General features: G+C 35.7%; 1 protein-coding gene across 3 annotated transcripts in view; it reads right to left on the reverse strand.

Annotated features, from left to right (window-relative positions):
* Positions 1-19,427, reverse strand: part of DZIP3 (DAZ interacting zinc finger protein 3) — a 116,098-nt gene that overhangs the window by 14,690 nt on the left and 81,981 nt on the right. For all 3 annotated transcript variants that reach the window (XM_056109377.1, XM_056109378.1, XM_056109379.1), the window contains 6 exons: positions 14,788-14,856; positions 11,970-12,066; positions 10,745-10,848; positions 7,941-8,028; positions 5,902-6,003; positions 90-215 (listed from right to left, as the gene is read on the reverse strand). In XM_056109377.1, coding sequence (XP_055965352.1) covers positions 90-215; positions 5,902-6,003; positions 7,941-8,028; positions 10,745-10,848; positions 11,970-12,066; positions 14,788-14,856 — 586 coding nt within the window. The remainder of the gene's footprint in view (positions 1-89; positions 216-5,901; positions 6,004-7,940; positions 8,029-10,744; positions 10,849-11,969; positions 12,067-14,787; positions 14,857-19,427) is intronic.

Below are 19,427 nucleotides of genomic sequence, written 5' to 3' on the forward strand. Positions count from 1 at the left end.
TTCATAATACCCTTACATAGAACTTAACATTTAGTTATAATCAAAACTTATTGATAATAAAACTCAGTCTATTAAGAAGAGATCTATACCATGGGTGCTCGAGGTTGGCCAGGGGTAGAGATGATTCCAGGACAAATTGCAGGCATCTGATTAACAGTAAGTACGGGTCTAAAGAAAGGCTGTTTCAAAACAGGTCTTCCCAAGAACTGCTGCATCTAAGAGAAAAAGTAAAAACAAACTCCACAAAAAATGTACATATAGGTATCACTGTATCACTGTCACCCCTTTGTTCATCAATTTGCTCGAGCAGATTCCATTAATGTCTACATTTGTCCCAGCCCTGATATTTTTGCAATCCCTCCTTACTTGTCTTTCTCAATGGTGACTTACTGGAGGCTCTTTCAGGGTCAGGGGAATGAGACCCATTACTGTTACTGTTTTTGGTATATCAAATATGTCCTGGGGAGCGTGCAAGGCTCTGCTATGTAGGCGGGATACTCTTGGTAGCTTGCTGGGCTCTCTGAGAGGGACGGAGAATGTATATAAGAGAATACAAGCAAGTATGTTAAAACCAAACACATGTGTGCTGCTTTAGGTACCTCGGTGGGCTAGACTATAAGAGGTCGCTTCTGGGAGCTTTGTTTTATAGTCTCTGGATGTTGGCCATTGATAGGATTTCATGGCACTGGGGGCAGTTTGTGGGTGTGACTGCCAAGCTTCTGGATAATGGGTATATAGGTAAAGACCTAAACTCAAATAGGAATGTTTGGGGTGAAACGGTGATTTCAAATAATAGGTAAAAAGCACAAAGAAATGCTGCCATACCATTAAGTACATAAATATTTGAAAGAGCAAAGGGTGGTGAAATAAGCTTATGAACACAAGAAAGAAGAGGTTCTGGTCTAATTAGGCTCTAGTCTCACTTTCCGCATAACTGAGTAACCAGACATGCTAAATTGCTAATCCACAAACTATAAAGATTGGGTAGGTGATTTTTAGAGTTCCTTCCCAACTGTAGTAATACAGGATTATGCAATGGAGCTACTCATTAACAAGTGTCCATGATGAGCAATACCAATACTCAGAAAATCCACTAAAGAATCAAAGTTAGCTACAGAAATATCACTTTCACTATTAGAGAGCTGTACCGCCTGTAGAACAGTGCCTTCATATTTAAAATCAAAGTAAAAATTAAGATGCAATGTCTCTGGGAGAGAAATTCTACAGTAACTTGGAAGCATTTTTGTGGGTACACCTGAACTTTTCTGAGTTATAGAAAAAGCTGGCTCTTCTAATCCTCTGCCAACGGAAGAAGTAACTTATTGGTTGGGCTACATAAGAAGAGGATGTATTTACCAAGTACCCACCATATGCCAGATTTGGAATGAACATAAAGCAGGTGTTTAAATATTTATTGAATTTTTAAAAATGTATCACAACATGTATCTTAAGCAGTGACCTTAGAACCAGCAGATAAAAGCTTAATGAGGAACTTTATGATGGAAAGACCCGATCAACATTCAGTATTTTGTTTGTTTGAACACAGGGTATCACACATGCAAGGCAAGTGTTCTACCAACTGAACAAAATGCCCATTGAGACATTTGATTTACACCATCACTAGAGAGACACTTAAAAGTCTTCTGCTGTGCATTTATATCATTATCTTTAACATACTATTTTTTTTTTTTGCTGGAAGCCATACCCAGCAGTGTTCAAGGATCAGGGACTACTCCTGACAGGGATTTGTAAACCAAATGATGTCCCAGGGACCAAAGCAGGTGCAAGATGAGTTCTACCTGTGGGGCTGGAGTGACAGCACAGCAGGTAAGGTGTTTGTCTTGCATGCAGCCGACCCAGGTTTGATTCCCAGCATCCCATATGGTCCTCTGAGCACTGGCAGGAGTGATTCCTGAGTGCAGAGCCCTGTGCATTGCCTGTGTGACCCAAAAAGCAAAAAAAAAAAAAAAGGAAAAGAAAAGAGTCCTATTTGCTGTACTATCTCTCCTATCGCTCTCATACACTCTTACCAAAAAAAAAAAAAAAACCCTATTTCTAACCAACCCTCCAAATCTAATGAAAAATTTTTAAGAAAAAGTAGAACTTAAGTGGAACACAAGTTAAATCAACAATGGACCAAATAAGTAATTGAAAAAAAAAATATATATGAATAAAAGAAAGACGCTGGGTAGCTGTTAGAGATCTAAAGAATAATTAGCCAAATGTCAAGAGTTAACTTTATTTAAATTGTTTTTTCTTTTTTTTTTTTTAATTAATCGCTTGTAAGGTAAGGAGACCTTAACTAAACTGAAAATATATTTGAATTAGGGCTAGAAAGACAATACAGTGGGTAGGGCACTTGACTTTCACTTGCCCGACCCAGATTTGATCCCTGGTACACCATATGGTACCCCGAGCCACCAGGAGTATCACTGAGTCAAAGTCAGGAGTAAGCCCTGAGAATCTTTGAGTGTGATCCAAAAACTCAAGTATGTGTATGCGTATACTTATCTGGGTTAGATAACAAAAATAAATATTTGAAATAACTGGAACAATACATGTCTTCCTCTACCCCTCTTGGAGAGCCTGGCAAGCTACCAAGAGTATCTCGCCCGCACGGCAAAGCCTGGCAAGCAACCTGTGATGTATTTGATATGCCAAACAGTAAAAACAAGTCTCATGATGGAGACGTTATTGGGCCCGCTTGAGCAAATTGATGAACAATGGGAGGACAGTGTTACAGTGCTACATGTCTTGACAATATTATTAGATACTAATTTTTTCTAAGGTAATAAAATGATATTGTGCTTATGTTCAATATTGTTCTCCTTTTTGATAAATATATACTACAGTATAAATGGATGGTAGTATTATAGCATCTAGGGTTCACCTGAAAACATTTCAGTGGGGAAGAAGAAGGGGAATAACATAAAACAAGACCAATGCTGAAGCTTATTCTTGGGTTTGCAGAAGTTCCCTATACTGCTCTATTTTTAGATATGTTTCAAATTCTTCATAATGCAAAGTTTTAAAAAAGTAAATGAAAAGTGGTATTTATTAATAGTCCTACCCTATTTGAGGATAACCATTACCTAAAATTTCTTTTAAAATTAGATAGCTAATGTACAATAATCAATGGAACATTGTATGCATAAAGTCCTATCATGAAAAATGCTATAAATCATGTTTCCCTCCTCAAAAACAATACAAAACAAAACACATATGGGGATCCATGGACAGAACCCAATTGCTTTGTAACCAGTACTTGCCCTCAATACTATTTCTCCAGTCACCAATTAAGAATTTAAGAAATAAAAATACACCATCATTAAAAAATCAAGATTGAATAAAACAAATTAAAATATTGAGTTAAACTGGAAAATGTATTCATTATGCCAGGCATATTACATTAGACTACTACGTAATTAAAGCATAGTGACTATTCCTTAGAATACTAGAATCTTAGGGGCCCCAGGATAAGAGACAGGCTCAAAGGGTTGCATACATGTTTTATATGCAGATGGCTTGAGTCTGGTGCCTTAGACCTCTCGGCCATCCTAATAGCACAGCGGTAGGGCGTTTGCCTTACAAGCGGCCGACCCAAGTTCGATTCCTCCACCACTCTCGGAAAGCCCGGCAAGCTACCGAGAAGTATCTCACCCACACAGCAGAGCCTGGCAAGCTACCCGTGACGGATTTGATATGCCAAACACAGTAACAACAAGTCTCATGATGGAGACGTTACTGGGCTCGCTCGAGCAAATTGATGAACAATGGGAGGACCGTGACCATGATGCAGATGGCTAGGGGGAAGGGGAAGTGGGCTGTTAACTCCCAGAACTTAATGGTCTTCTGAGCACTGGAGCAATGCAAGGATCTGGGAGTAGCTGCTGATCACTGATGGGTGTGGCCCTCAAATATAAAAAGAAATGAACACAAATTTAAAATAATATTAGAATCACAGAGCTACATTGACTTTAGTCATTAGCTCTTAAGTACAATTTACTTATTGTTAGGTGAGAAAACTAAAATTCAAAACAGTTAACTTTTTCAAGACCAAAACAGTTCTTCGTAGTTAGAACTTAAGTCAGATTTCTAGTGAATTTCTATCGCAAATTATCGCCTCAATTTATATCAAAAAAGGTGTACCATATGGTTCCACTAATGCTCAGTGGTCACTGCTACACTAAGTGCAACAGTTAGCTAAGCCAAACACAATAATGATTATGGTTAGGAAGTCCATAAGATACACATATACTTTCAGGTTAAGTCAAAGAATGTTGTTAGCAATCTCATTTATCCTCTAAAGTCTAATTACCAGTGGCTTTTTACTCAAACTAAAGCTGACAATAAGCCACATCAGAAAATCTGAAGAAATGTAGACATAAAAATGTAACTAAATTGTTCTATTCTAAAACTTTTGTTTTTTTTTTTTTTTGGACTACACCCAGGAGTGCTCAGGGTTGATTCCTGACTCTGAGTTCAGGGATCATTCCTGGTCAGGTGTGAGGGACCATATGGGTTGTCAGGGATCGAACCAGGGTTAGTCAAGTGTAAAGCAAGTGACCTTGCCAATGACTATTGCTCCGCCCCCCCCCCCCCGACTAAACTACTTTAAAAGGTTGTATGAGTTTACTGAATTAAGATGCTGATTCCCAGAAGGTTACATAAATAGTAGAGAGTAGAGATGAATTTGTCTAAGACTTACTAATTCTAACAGCAGGGAAAAGGCACAAAGGGAAGTTATTCTTAGTGGAAAAGATAGAACAGAACAGGTTTTATTAATTTTTTTTTTACATTGCAGCCTGTTTGGCCGCCCATTTTTTTTATGACAATGGGTATATAAAATAGAAAAAACCAAACATTCATTGATAATAAATCATAAATTAATTTTCCCCCACAACCTCTACAATTCAGTTGCATAACTGCACATAGACTTGTGACCTACATACAGTTTAAGAAGCTAGGGAATAGAAGATTAAAATTTAAAGTAAGGAAAGTTTAAAGTAGAAGTGAAGTGGTGAAGTCCAACTTGCTGGAATATTATCTGAAATGCTGCAGTCATTTAGGATAATTGAGAGCTGTGGGAGTTCTGAGCATTCAGATATTTTCTCTGATAATATAGGTAATATATATATATATATATATATATTTGTAACACCCCAGATGTCTTTATTTTTTTTCATGAATCACTGTGAGGTACAGTTATAGACTTACAAACTTTCATGTTTGCGTTTCAGTCATACAATAACCTATCCCTCCACCAGTGCCCATTCTTCACCACCAATGATCCCAGTATCCCTCTCACCACCTCTACCTCACCTCCCCCACCTCTCCCGGCCTCTGTGGCAGTGCATTCCCTTTTGCTCTCTCCCTCCTTGTGTGTTGTGGTTTGCAATAGAGGTACTAAGTGGCCATCACCCTTTATTTGGTGGTCCATTCTCTATTTGAGCTGCCTTTTCCCCCAGCATGTGAAGATGGCTTCCAAACCATGAAGCAATTCTCCTGGTATTCATCTCTACTATTCTTGGGTGTAAGTCTCCCATTCTCTTATTCCACAAATGAGTGCAATCTTTCTATGTTTGTCCCTTTCTTTCTGATTCACTTAACATGATACTCTCCATGTTGATCCACTTACAATATAGGTGATATAATATAGGTGATATTATGATTACTCAGAATGCTGATTAGACAGAAAATGCTAAGTCAAACCTGATCCCGACTGAGTCAGTCAACTAGTTTATATCATATAAAGATGATACAGAAGGAATGGACATATTTACAAGAAATATACACACACGTCTATTCAATTTTGAACACATACTAAATGTATGCAGTGTTAGAGAATTCTTAAAATTTATCAAGAAGAAGTTTCCAATTTTTAAAAATCTCATTTCTTACCAGTATATCAGGACTGGGTGGTGGGGGAGGAAGTTGGATTGGAGGCAAGGTACTCAAAGGAAACCCTTGTTTCACCTTGTTGATCTGTTCATTGTACTGTGTCTAGTGGAACAGAAATAATGTTTCACAGAAAAAACATTTTCATCAAAAATAGCATAGTTTTGCAGTTTTGGAAAATATAAAAGAATAGTAATTACCAATGTATTATATCAGAAAATTTTAGACATAAGAATAATTCTACAGACCTGTATATCAAAATGTGACAGCTGTTTAGAAATTTAGGGACACTTGTGGACTGACAAGGTAAGCACAAAATTCACTGGCCCTCATGATAATTATTCACTGTTCATATACTTTTAGCACAAAAACTGGAGCTACTGACATAAAGTGAATAATAAATAAAGATTCAATAGGCTATAAATAATATATTAAAAATATGGGAAGAAAATAGGTTTGTAGGAAAAGTGTTAAACTACTTGCCAATGTTCATTTCTAAAATAAGGGAAGATTTAGTTAATACGTATTAAATATCTACCTTTGATCTCAAAAGTTACATCTCTACCTTTCTTTAATTCTGTATGTCTCTTTTGTTTTATATTGGACTTTACAAGATTAAGACTCTAATAATTGAAGCTTAACAATAATGTTTTCAGTTTAAAACATTTTTGTATTGTTCTCACTTTACCATATTATTTATTTGGTAGACTATCTAAAATAACCAGAAGAAACTTTAACACAGAAAACATGTGCTTGGAGGAAAACAAGAATAAAGGACAAGAATAAAGGACAGCTATTTTGAGCTTACAACTCAGATTAATTCAAACAGAAATTCTAAGTATTGATAGAAACTGAGTATAAGAGTTCAGGAAAATAAATGTCAAAACTATTAAAGATAGACAAGTAGATAGTGCCTTGAAGCAACTTTTATAATCAAATGTCATTGTTTTATGGTCAGTGTTGCAAAATCACTAAATAATCAATATTATTCATCAACTCTAAATAAGAAAAGTAGATTATAAATATAAATACAAAAATATTCTTAGTCCAAATGAATAAATTAAATATTCAGTGGGATAGTACTAACTCTTTTGCACTGTGTAAATAATTACATAAAATTCATGATTGAAAACTAATATTGATTTATTTGATGTTCCTTTAATTTAAATATGTAATCTCTCAAAGTCAAGACATTTATTTCTAATTGAAACAGAGCTTTGGAATTCTAGGAAAATTAGTAAGAAATGCTGGAGTTCTTTCTGGCACAACTCCCTGACCATTTGGGCTACAGGGTCTTCGGGAAAACTCTAGTCCTGGACTTGATGAGGCTGAACTGGAACCAGGGAACCTGGCATTTACTGCAGATTTGTACAGCTTGATGACCTTGCAATTACTGGTGGATGGGGCTTGAAACATGGGAAGCTGACGACCTTGGTATCAGTAAGACTTACAGCTCTGCCTCTGCAATAGACCATGGGGACTCCATATCGTTCTGTCACATGTAGCCTAAATACCATAAATCTGACCTTCCTCTTCCTCCTTACCTCATGGGCTCTCATCTCTCATGATCTGCATGTACTACATTCCTTCTGCCCCTGTATAAGCATTGTTCTCTCTGAATAAACTTTATCATGGGACCAGCAGTCAGTGACCCACGTGGATGGTTACCCTGGCCAATTCTTTCCATGCATATCTTTGCATGGATATCTCAGCTATCAGCCCCAGACTGCATAATATTCTCCAGGTTCCCAGGCCTTCCCACGGCCGCTGGATGGCTACAAAGAGACACACACTTTGTGTTCCTTATTTACCATATGAAAGAACTAAAAGACAACACACATGACTCCAGAATGTATCTCTAACTAATTAATTACATGGAAGCAATTAATCTCAAGCTTCAAAAAGGCATAAGGTTTTGTAATTGAAATGAAAAATGGTTTTCTTTGAATTACTCTAGTAATCGTTTTTAAGATCAGATGTTCTCTTTAAGAGTATGTCCCCTACAATAATCAAATTTACTCTCTATATGTTTCACAACTTACCCTAAGGAATGCAATCTTGTTTCTAACATCTGTCACAATGGCATTCCAACTGTCCACAGCAGCCTTTAACTGAAGTGATTCTAGGTTGCTAATATAGACAAGGAGACACAGAGAACATTCACTTTTTTATGTGGAACATTTATTATTTTTATGTACCAATTAGTTTTCAAAAATGTTCATTATGTTCATTAGTAGATATATAAATAGCATAAAACAATGTAATTACTTCCATCATAATTTTTTTTGTTAAGGGCACAAAAAGTTGTATGATGGACTTGTTATGGAAAATAAGCCTTAAAACTAGAAAAATGAAAGATTAATTCTTTTCATGATAAAATGTAATTTCTGCTTCCAGAGCATCAAGTCTTTTCCTATTTTGGCTAAATATTTTTGTCATATAACAAAAATACCCAGCTCGTGGAAGAGAACAGCACAGAGTCTCCTGCCCATGCTCCTGGCTGTCCTCACAGGGGGCCCCTTGCAGGGGGGTGGGTGGAGTTTCCCGCATGCCCCGAGCAGAGTGCCAGCAGCCGAAGACCTCCAGAACCAGCCACAACCATGCTGAGACCACGCTCCACACACATGAAGGTACCAGCAGAGGAACAAAGGCATGCGGGTCCCAGGGCTGAGATCTCCAAGCCTGCTTGAATCGGGGCTGAGCTTTCTCCACCCAGATCCTCCATCTTCCAGTAGGCAGGGGTCACACCCACCAACTGGCCCCCTGGCGCCATGTAATCCCATCAACGGCCAAGACCCAGAGACTATAGAACCCACTGCGACATCTTATTATTTCATTCTTTGGACAACCTGGCAGGCTACCGAATGTAAACTGCCCACACGGCAAACTCCCCTTGGCGTACCCAATATGCCAAATACCAGTAACAACGATGGGTCTCATTCTCCTAACCCTAAAAGAGCCTTGAATATGGCGCTTTTTAAAATCTCAGGGCTAGGACGAAGGAGACGTTACTGGTGCCTGCTCGAGGCAATAGACAAACAACAGTATGATCGTGATTGTGATCGTGAACAAAAATACAAAGCCTTTGTACAGGAATCCCTCCATTAAAGTAGGGCAACAGAAAAAAGCCAACAGAGAAATCTGTCCTAGCCATCCAACCTTTGAGGAGTATTCTTAAAAATATTGGCTCTTTTGGAAGCAAGCTTTAGACTGCCTTCACATTAACTCTCACATCACAGTGTAACAGTTCACCTACCAAACTCTTTTGAAAATCAAAAATATATACTTAATTTCTGTTTGAATTTGATTATTGCCTTTTTGGCAAATGAATTCATCAACTTCACAAATATAACTCTGTCAGCCATGCCCACCAAATACCTTCAGCACTACTCTAAGGTGTTTAGGGTCTTTATATCTCTAGAAAAGGGATTTCATGTTTTAACATCCTTATTCTAGGATCACCCAGGATAACAGCTTTAGAAAAGCTCAAATTAAAAATGAGATAATCTCATACAGGGAGTCTTGATAATATTCTTTTTTGTAGAGTGTCTTCTCTATTAAAATTAGAATGATCATACACATCTATATTTCTCCAACCCAAATGCACAATGTATAATCTGGGAAACATGATAAATATCAGAAAATTTGAATTTTGTTTTGTTTATAGGCTACATTCAGCTGTACTCAGGGCTTACTTCTGGTTCTGTGTTCAGGAATCACTCCCGGCAGTGCTCAAGGAACTATCGGTAGTGCTGGGAAATAAACTGGGATTGGTGGCATGCAAAGTAAGACCCAGTATAAGAGATAGTGTTCTTTTAGCAGTGAAGAATAATGACCATAAAAATAATAACCGGATCAGGCATATGATGCAGCAATTGGGGCATATACCAAGCAAGACAAGAACCTGATCAAGGTTCAATCTCTTGGCACTGCATGACCTCCTGAACATTGCCAGATATGCCCTGAAGGCCCCTGAGAAGTTATCGGGGTGACCACAGTGGTTCCTGACAACAGAATTCCATTAGCAATATAACCTCAGGCTCTTGCATTGAATTGGAGACCTGATTAATTGAGTATTACTGGAAGTTGCTCCTGAATGCCCTGAGTACTGCTTGGGAGGAAAGGAAAAAAATAATCACTAAAAAATAATGGTATCTTGGTCCCAGAAACTTAAATTTAATGATTTAAGTTTGAAAGTATAACCTATAAAATTACACTTAAAGGAGAATCTTATGCAACCTGCCAGATAGCTGAAAATCACTTGTACAGCAGGAAACTACTCTCAAGATAAGATATTGATAATGATTTTTCTTTCAATATACTACAAAGATATTATCAACCACCTGACTAGGGGCTTGATAAATCAAGCACTAGAAATAATTAGAAAATGTTTTCCAATTAGAACTATGCTATTTTTCAAATATCAAGTTTTATACACATATATATGTATATGAGATTTTTTTATATATTTCATTGCAGAACAAAGAACAATCTGTCACCAGCAACTTATATTGCACTCAAGAGACTTCCCAGTGCCTCAATAGAAGCAATGAGAAATGGAATAGTGGGTGTAGTTTTGCCTTTTGTGTGGCTGACCCAGTTTGATCCCCGGCACTCCTGTTGTCTCAAGCCCTGGTAGGAGTAATCCCTAAGCATAGAGCCAGGACTATTAAGCCATGAGCATAACTGGGTATGGTCCCCAAACTACACAATAACCAAAAAAGTGACTACATGACTTTAATAAGTTTAAAAGACAAGAGTTTCTACTCTCCAAAAATTCTGAAGTAATTAAGTTTAACCTTGAAACACTTGTAATCAAGATGCCTTACAAAAGAGGGATAGTTACCTTGCTGCCATGTGAGTCACTCTGGCAAGTTGATTGAGGCATTCCTTTTCTGTCTGCTCCAGATGAAGCAAACCAAAATCTCTACGACATTGTAAGAAATAAACCTACAGATATTTGAGAGAAAGAAAAATACTTGAGATGTCCTTTTTGTTTTTAGTCATTTCAAGCAAATTTCAGGCTTTTTCTCTCTGAATAGTACCTGATCTTATTTGCCATATATAATATATTATAAAAGCTTTTTGATCAATTCTACTATTTTAATTTTTTTAATTAAATGGTTACTGGATTCTAAAATAAGTTTTCAAGTATACAAACTGAAATCAGTTCAGAAATGATCTCAAAAAGTCCAATTTAATTGATATTGTATGGGTATTGGAATTTTTCAAGGCTCACAGTTAATTAATAAAAGCAACTGTAAGAACACTAAAAAGAAGTCCCATCTGTTTTAAGTTAATGAAAAAATTTTTAAAACCAGACTTTTCCTCACTTGCAATCATATTATAAACACCCAAACTCACTATAAATTAAAAGCATCAAAACTGATGGTGGCCAGAAGTTTTGGCTTAGTGTCAGTCCCCAGAATCAAGAAACCAGTATTCTACCACATCTTACATTAGATGATAATACTTTCATACCACAGAGGCAAAAAATAAGAGAAAAGATTTTACTCTAACTGAGGATCAAGTTTGACTATCATTAAATAAAAATGAAGGCATACACATTAACATTTATCTTTTAAAAAATCCTGATAATGTTCATTCAAATAAACTTAGAACTTTGGGGGAGTCTAGAAAGCAGATTTTTGACAATAAAGTGTCTAGCAAATTTTAGAAGAGCTCTTCAATAAGTACCAAATGAAAGGAGATATTATGGCAGCATAAAATATTACTCTAACTGTTACTAAGTTCTTTTCTGAAAATTATCCCAAATTTGCTATACATAAAATAATTAGAACAATTTCTAAGATCATTTTGGGGAAAACAACACAAGATTATCAACAGTGAAGTAATCAAATATAAAATAATAAATGAAAAATCAAAAAGCACAAGAGTTGGGCTGTGTTTTATTCCAGTTATTCCTAAGAAGTTTTATCTTTGTTTATTCAATCAAGTTTTTTTTTCAATTCTTTGGTATACTGATCCACAAATAGAACTTCCCACCCAACCCTATCTTTCTCCCAAACTTCCTCCCCTCTAACTAACCCCTACCTCCACACTTCTCTCACCTCAGCATTTATAGCTCTGCTCGTTTCTGTGTTCAATCTGTTTAAATATGTTTTAATTGTGCTTTCCAGATTATGCTTCTCCATTTCCCACTGAGATCTGAAATATATATTTATTGAAGAGTCAGTAACATTGCTGCAAGAACAGGATTTTGCACCTATTCAGGAGGAAAGAAGTTATTTATTGGGTAGGTAATAATTTCCTAGTATTGCTGTATACAGCAACTAAAAGAGAAGACATTACTTAACCCTTAGTGTTAAGTCTTTATATCAAAAGCTTGGGAATTGGGGCTGAAGAGATAGCACAGTGGGTGGGGTACTTACCTTGCACATGGCTGACCCGGGTTCAATCTTTGGGACCCCTGTATGGGTCCCCCTACCCTTGCCAAGAGTAATCCCCAAGTGCAGAACCAGAAGTAATCTCTGAGCTTTCTCAAAAACAAAAACACTTTGGGCATTTTAAGACTGTTAATATAGAGGTTTACCTGGTTTAAAACCAAGCTGTCTGAGGATGAATCTGAGCTCTACACTAAACTATGAAAGTTTAGGCAATATACTTAACTTCTCTAAATCCCAATTTCTTCATATGCAAACATGGAGATAATTGTACTACTTACCTCAAAGAGCTGTTATGGAAATTCATTCAGATAAAATATGTAAAGCATGTTATGGTTGGTACATTCTGAGTACTAAAGAGACATTAGCTATTCTAATTATTAATACAAAATTTTACATAAAATGAAGCTCCTACAAGTCTTTTTATACCAATCCATACCAAGGTTTTCTTTGGAATTCCATAAAGCTAAAGCACTAAATTAAAATATTTTACTGGTTATTTCAGTGCTCACATTCAACACCTTGGAATGAAATCAAACTTTGTATATGAAGAAGGGAGGAAGATGATAATAAGGACATTATTTATGAAGGACACTAAGGAAAATGGCTACTGATAAGGTTTTTCTTTTTCCCATCCTATTTCAACTTCCTATTCTGAGTCCCAGAACTCCATATCGTAAAACTAAAATTATGTTCTTAATAAAAATAATGAACATAACATTTTCATTGGGATTTTCACAAAAGTTACAGTTAATGTTTTATTATTAAAAATATGGATGCTTAAAAACCAGGAAAACATTAATGAGACGCTTGACAAAACAATATATTACTTAAACTGTTAATGCCAGGGTATTATCAGGGGAAAATCATAAAATATTCAGTGAGCTATATTAAAAATAAAGAGGCAATGAATTGTACTAAATCTGTGTATTTCATCAAAATCAAAAATGTTTGTGCTTCAAAATAAAGAAAATAAAGACAACCTACAGAATAGGAATAAGTGTTTGAAAATCATCCATTTGATAAGGGGCTTAGATATAAAAGACAGATTCTAAACTAAAGAATAAAAAAGATAAATGAGTAACCCAACTTTAAATCAGCTGGATAACTGAAGACATTTTTTCATTGTAAAAATAGAAAGTATATGAAAGAAAAATACTCAACATAACCATTAGAAAAATGCAAACCAAAATCACAATGAAAACTACATCATATCCCAAATAATGGGTGACTTTAAAACAGAGAATCTAACAAGTATTGCTGATGATGTGGAAAATCAAAACCCTAATCTATTGTTACAGATTTCTGAAATGTAGTCACTTGGAAACTAGGGTAAAGGTTCCTCAAAAAACTAAACAGAGGACTGGAGCAACAGAACAGGAGGTAGGGTGTTTGCCTTATATGCAGCTGACCCGAGTTCAACCCCCAGCATCCCATATGGTCCATAAGCACCACCAGGAGTAATTCCTGAGTGCAGAGACAGGAGTAAACCTGACCACTGCCAGCTGGGACCCCAAAACCAAAAAAGCAAAAATCCCAAAAAACAAAAAACACATAAAAAAGTTTATTACATATCTCAATACTTTCACCCATAGTATGCACCCGAGAGAAGTGAAAACATAGGTCCACACAAAAAAAGTACACACATATTTAAAAGAACATTATTAGTAATATCAAAAATGTGATCAATCAAATGTGTATCAACTGAGAAAAGGCAAAGGAAAATGTGGTATATTACCATAACTGAAAATTAAAATTTCTCTATAAAAAAGGAATTAATGGGTACTCAAAGGTTAACTTTACAACCATAAAATAAGTTGACCATAATATACTACATCATTATATTTAAAACTAACATGTAGAATAAGGTATAAGAAGTTTTTAACATGTAGGAAAATTATTAGCAATTCCTAGGAGAGTGTGGTATGAGAGTGACTTCTACTAGACCAAGGAATTCTTTCTAGTGTGAAACAAATGTTCTGAATTAGATAGTGGTAAAGGTTGTATACCTCTGCAAATATACTAAAAAATAATGAGTTGCATAATTTAATAGAGTGTATTTATCCTACATGAAATAGCATAAATATTACCTACAACTATTATTTAAAAATATCTGTAGGTAAAAATATACCTTCAGATAAAACTTAGCTAGTTACATAAAAAAGTTATACTTAGTTATACTGGTTAAGATGAAAAAAATAAAAACTCGTAAGTTTAGTTCTGAGAGTTTGCTATGATATCATCATTTTGCTGATTTAACCTCTCTCAGAAGTTTTTTAAAATGAACACACCCTCCCAGTTTTCCTAAGACACTTCTAGTTGTTAAGCAATGTCCCTGTGTAACTATTAATAATTATAACAATATATGGCCAATTTAGTGTTCCAAAGTAACCCAGTTTGACTGTCAAACTATAACCAGATTAAGCTGCATGGGATACATGTGCTTTAGACTGGGTGATTTCATAAACACAAGAGTTGTTTGTACCTTTTCATAGAAAGTTGCTCTTTAAGGTTCTTGATTTCATTATCTTTAGCATGGCTCTGACGTTGCAATCTGAAAAGAATAAAAAGTCATAAAACATTAAAAGTTATTTGTTATTATATAGTCAAGAGTTCTGCTTGTAGTTGAAAATGGACTAAATATGACCACTTTGGGCCATAAATCTTGAGCTTGAAAATAATTGGACTCTGACACTAAGACTGCTGAAATTTATCTTTCTTGTTTCTGGTATCTGATTCACTGAGTTTTAAAAGAAAGAACATCTAACCTCTCAAATTAAAAAGCCAAGAAAAACAGTTATCTTCTATTCCCAGTTTAGTGACATAGAAAAATATAATTACTTCCTTATACTTTAGGATGCCAGAAAACAGAAAGTGTCTCTCTATTTTCTAGGTCCATTACAGGATAAGTAACTTTAAACTTTCAAAAGATAAATTATATCAAGTCATGTAAACTACTGAAGACTTAAAGTACAAAAGAAATCAGACATTGAATATATAAATGATGAGACTGTGAGCAACACAAAATTTAACTAAAGTCATAAATTATAAGCGCAGTTAAGTGACCTAATCAAGGAGAGACTGGATAAAAATTCTGAGTAAGAAAACATTACCTGCCATTTGTTTAAAATTTAATAATTAATATGCAAAAAGCTGTGAGAAACTGAAATACTTTTGTTTGGCATGCATTCATATATTTTATATTCCTACCTTAAACAGTTATGTTTCTATTTGGAACAAAGCTTTAACATTTACCTGTTAATTTGCTTCTATATGAAGAGATCTGTAGCAAAAAAAATTTCTAAGTCTCTAATATGTTCAGACACTTGGAATACATACACATCTTAGCACTGTAGCACTGTCCTCCCATTGATCATCAATTTGCTTGAGTGGGCACTAGTAACGTCTGCATTGTGAGACTTGTTACAGTTTTTGGCATATCGAATATGCCATGGGGAGCTGTCAGGCTCTGCCATGCAGGCAGGATACTCTCAGTAGCTTGCCAGGCTCTCTGAGACAGACAGAGTAATCAAACTCGGGTCAACTGCGTGCAAGGCAAATGCCCTACCCGCTGTGCTATCACTCCAGCCCATCTTAGTAAGTACAAATTATTATAATGATTAAGTCTTAAAGCAAGGGCCTTAAATGTTGTCTGGATTGTTCACTACAGATTTCAGAAACAACTTACTTATTTTTACTTCAAGCTTTCCACAAACTATACAGACTTAAAATTAAGGATCTATTGTATTTGAGAATGCAAAAAAAAACAATTTTTTTTCTATATGAAAGAGATCACGTTCTTAAAGAAGAGAAGCACAACTATATTACTGTAGTAAACAGTAAGGAGTAGGTAACTAAGTTGAAAAATAGTAATATTTCTCAGGCTGACATCTTCCTTTTCTTGAGTACTCCCATAATTCAGTATTTTATATACTTCTAGTTCAGAGTTGATAATAAGAATTAACCGAACTGGTGAGAAATTCCGAGACCTGGAATCTTAAATTTAATCTTAAATCTTAAATAAAAATAGAGTTAAGTAAAATAGGCAAAGCTCTATTTTTTCAGCTAAGATATGAATCAGCTCTGCATGGTCAGGGACTCATACTCTGTAAATTCTATTTTTCCCATGAATAAGGTAAGTTGGGATTAGACATAGTTTTCTAAAAGATCAAAAATTCTCAAGCTTACATTTTCTAGCCACTAAGTTTATTACACCATTTTATAAAGTTTTGCCTTTTATACAGTCACACTTACTTCCCTTCCACTATCTCCTGTGTGAAACTTTGAGATGTTTTAATCATTTTCAAAATTGTAATTTTAATGATATAGAAATGGAATTATAGTTTAATAAGCTTTATATTTAAACTTTAGAGAGAAGTTAGAGTGGCCCTTTTCAACATAATTCTCTGATATAAATATGGTGATAATATTATTTCACTCCTGATAATAATTTGCATACTTTTGTCAATTTTGAGAGGTCCATTTATGCTTTTTAAAGAAATAGCTGCTTCACAGCTTGCTCCTACTGCTTTTCTTTACCAATTTCATCTCTTCCCTCCACTTGTCTTTAAAATAAATTTTTATTATTCCATCTCCTCCTCCCATTCTCTTCCATTCATTGTTGTTACTAATGTTGCAATAACCAGAGGTGCTTTATGCCTGGTTGTGATGCTTGTATAATTTTTCAGCTGTGGTGTTCAATGGGGATTTCACAGCAGGAAGCAATGCTTGCACTCTCAGCCATACAGTTTATTGAGGTTTGCACTCCTTTAGTTACACTGTTTGCACATGTGCTTGATGAGATCATTTGCCTCTGAAGTCTATCAGTTATGGGGATGGTACTTACACTAGAGCTCCTTTGGTGTTCACACACATTCTCCAGAGGTTTTAATTCCTGGCTCAGGTGCTCACACATCATGTTAGTTGTGGTGCTAACCGAGGGTTATATCTTTATAGTTTCTCTAAAACCCTTGACTGTGGTATACCCATATACTGCTGGCATTGCCATGATTGAAACAGCACAGCTGATGGCACTTAAGAACAGAGCTGCCAGGACTACATTTGGCATTTATAGGATATCAGGGATTTGAACTCATGACCACATGCTTGCAAGGTGCTCTATCTAAACCAACCATTTCTACAGATAGGTCCCTGATTGTTTCAGTTTGCCTTTATTTTCCTGGGTTCTTGAGGTAGAGGCTTAAGATTGTTCACATGAAATTTCATCCTTTTCTAATATTCACATTTAGTGCTTTTATTCAAACTCTAGCAGACTCAGAAAATGTGATGTTTTATTATTAAGTTCAACATTATCTGGGGTGAGGGACTTCAGTAAATCATTATAATAATTTGTACTTACTAAGATGGGCTGGAGTGATACCTACCTGTGCTGAAGGATCACTCCTGGAAAAGCTCAGAGGGCCTTATGCACTGGTGAACTGAACTGGCATCAGCCATGTGCAAGACTCTTAAGAGCTTTAACCACTGTACTAGCTTTCTGGCTCCTACGTTCGACATTTTATTTTCTTCATCTTTGACTGATGGGTTATGCATAAATTTTATGTGCAAATGTAAAGTGTTTGAAAATTCTTTTTTTACCATTTTGTAACAATTTCTAGTTTTATTCCACTCAAATCTGAGTACATGCTTTGTATGAATTCAATACTTTTAATATAGCCGATCTCTTTTGTAGCCCAAGAAATGGTCTTTCTTGGAATATTTACTATAGACAAGTAGTAAATATTTACCTACTACACCTAGTACTGTAGAAAGTCTATGTAAGTTGATGTTGTCTGGTAAAGCAGTTTATAAATATCAATTACATCTAGTTGGTTGATAATGTCATCAATGTCAACTAGACCCTTGCTATTTTTGTTGTCTAGTCATTCTGTAGAGTTGTAAATAGGGTGTTGCAGCTGCAGAGTATAATTGTAGATCTTTCAGTTTCTTCTTTCAACACTAAAGGTAAAGGTAAAAGTAAATGCCTTCCCGTTGTTCATCGATTTGCTCGAGCGGGCCCAGTAATGTCTCCATTGGAGACTTCGTTGTTACTGTGTTTGGCATATCGAATACGTCACGGGGAGCTTGCCAGGCTCTGCCATGCGGGCGAGATACTCTCGGTAGCTTGCCGGGCTCTCTGAGAGGGGCGGAGGAATCAAACTCGGGTCGGCCATGTTGGCTGTGTGCAAGGCAAACGCCCTACCACTGTGCTATCGCCTTTCAACACTATTAAGCATCATTTCATGTACTTTGGGGCTGTTATTTGGTGTCTACCCTTACCTATAGGTTTATGTTTTTCTGGAGGACTCTTTCATCATTATGTAACATCTTTTTGTCTCAAATTTTCTTTGTTCTGAAGCCCACTTTATCTCATGTTAATATAGTCATTCTGCTTTTTTGATTAGCATTTTAATGGTGCTTTCATTTTCAATTTATATTGTTGAAATATATTGTTGAAATTCTTGTAAATAGTACATTGCTAGATAAATTTTTTTAATTATTTTGAAAATCTGCTTTACTAGTCTGTCTTCTATTTGTTTATTTTTTATTATTATTTGTTTGTGGCCACGTCCAGATGTACTCAGGATTTATTTCTAGCTTTGTGGTAAAGATCATTCCTGGTGGTGCTGGAGATTGAGCCCAGGTGTAAGACATATGCCCTATACACTGTGCTTTCTCTCCCAAATTAACTACTGATTTTTCTTTTCCAACATCAAGAGTAATACAGAATCCTTACATTCATACAGGTTCCCTTACCCACAATATTTAAGAAGTAAAATCATTCTATTTCCTCTGAATACATTAAACTCTACATGAAATGGTGCTTCAATTTTTGCTTATAATATCAAATATGATATACTTGGAGAAATACAGGTACTGGATGATCTCACCTTTATTAAGTGTATAAAGAAAAAGAGCAAGGAAACCCCGAAGTCAAACAAAAACAAATCATTGATCTCTCACTACAAAACTGAGATAACAGTGGGAGAAGAGATAAAAGTCTTACTGGGAATAGTTCAATAAATAGTGGTGAAGAGACACTGGTACCTGGGTAGTTTGGTATGGTAATACACATCTTTCAAGGTATGAGCTTGAAACTATAAAACACATATAGTCTTAAAGGCA

The sequence above is a fragment of the Sorex fumeus genome, unplaced genomic scaffold (genome assembly GCF_029834395.1).
Source record: "Sorex fumeus unplaced genomic scaffold, SorFum_2.1 ptg000265l, whole genome shotgun sequence".
Classification (NCBI taxonomy): Eukaryota; Metazoa; Chordata; class Mammalia; order Eulipotyphla; family Soricidae; genus Sorex; species Sorex fumeus.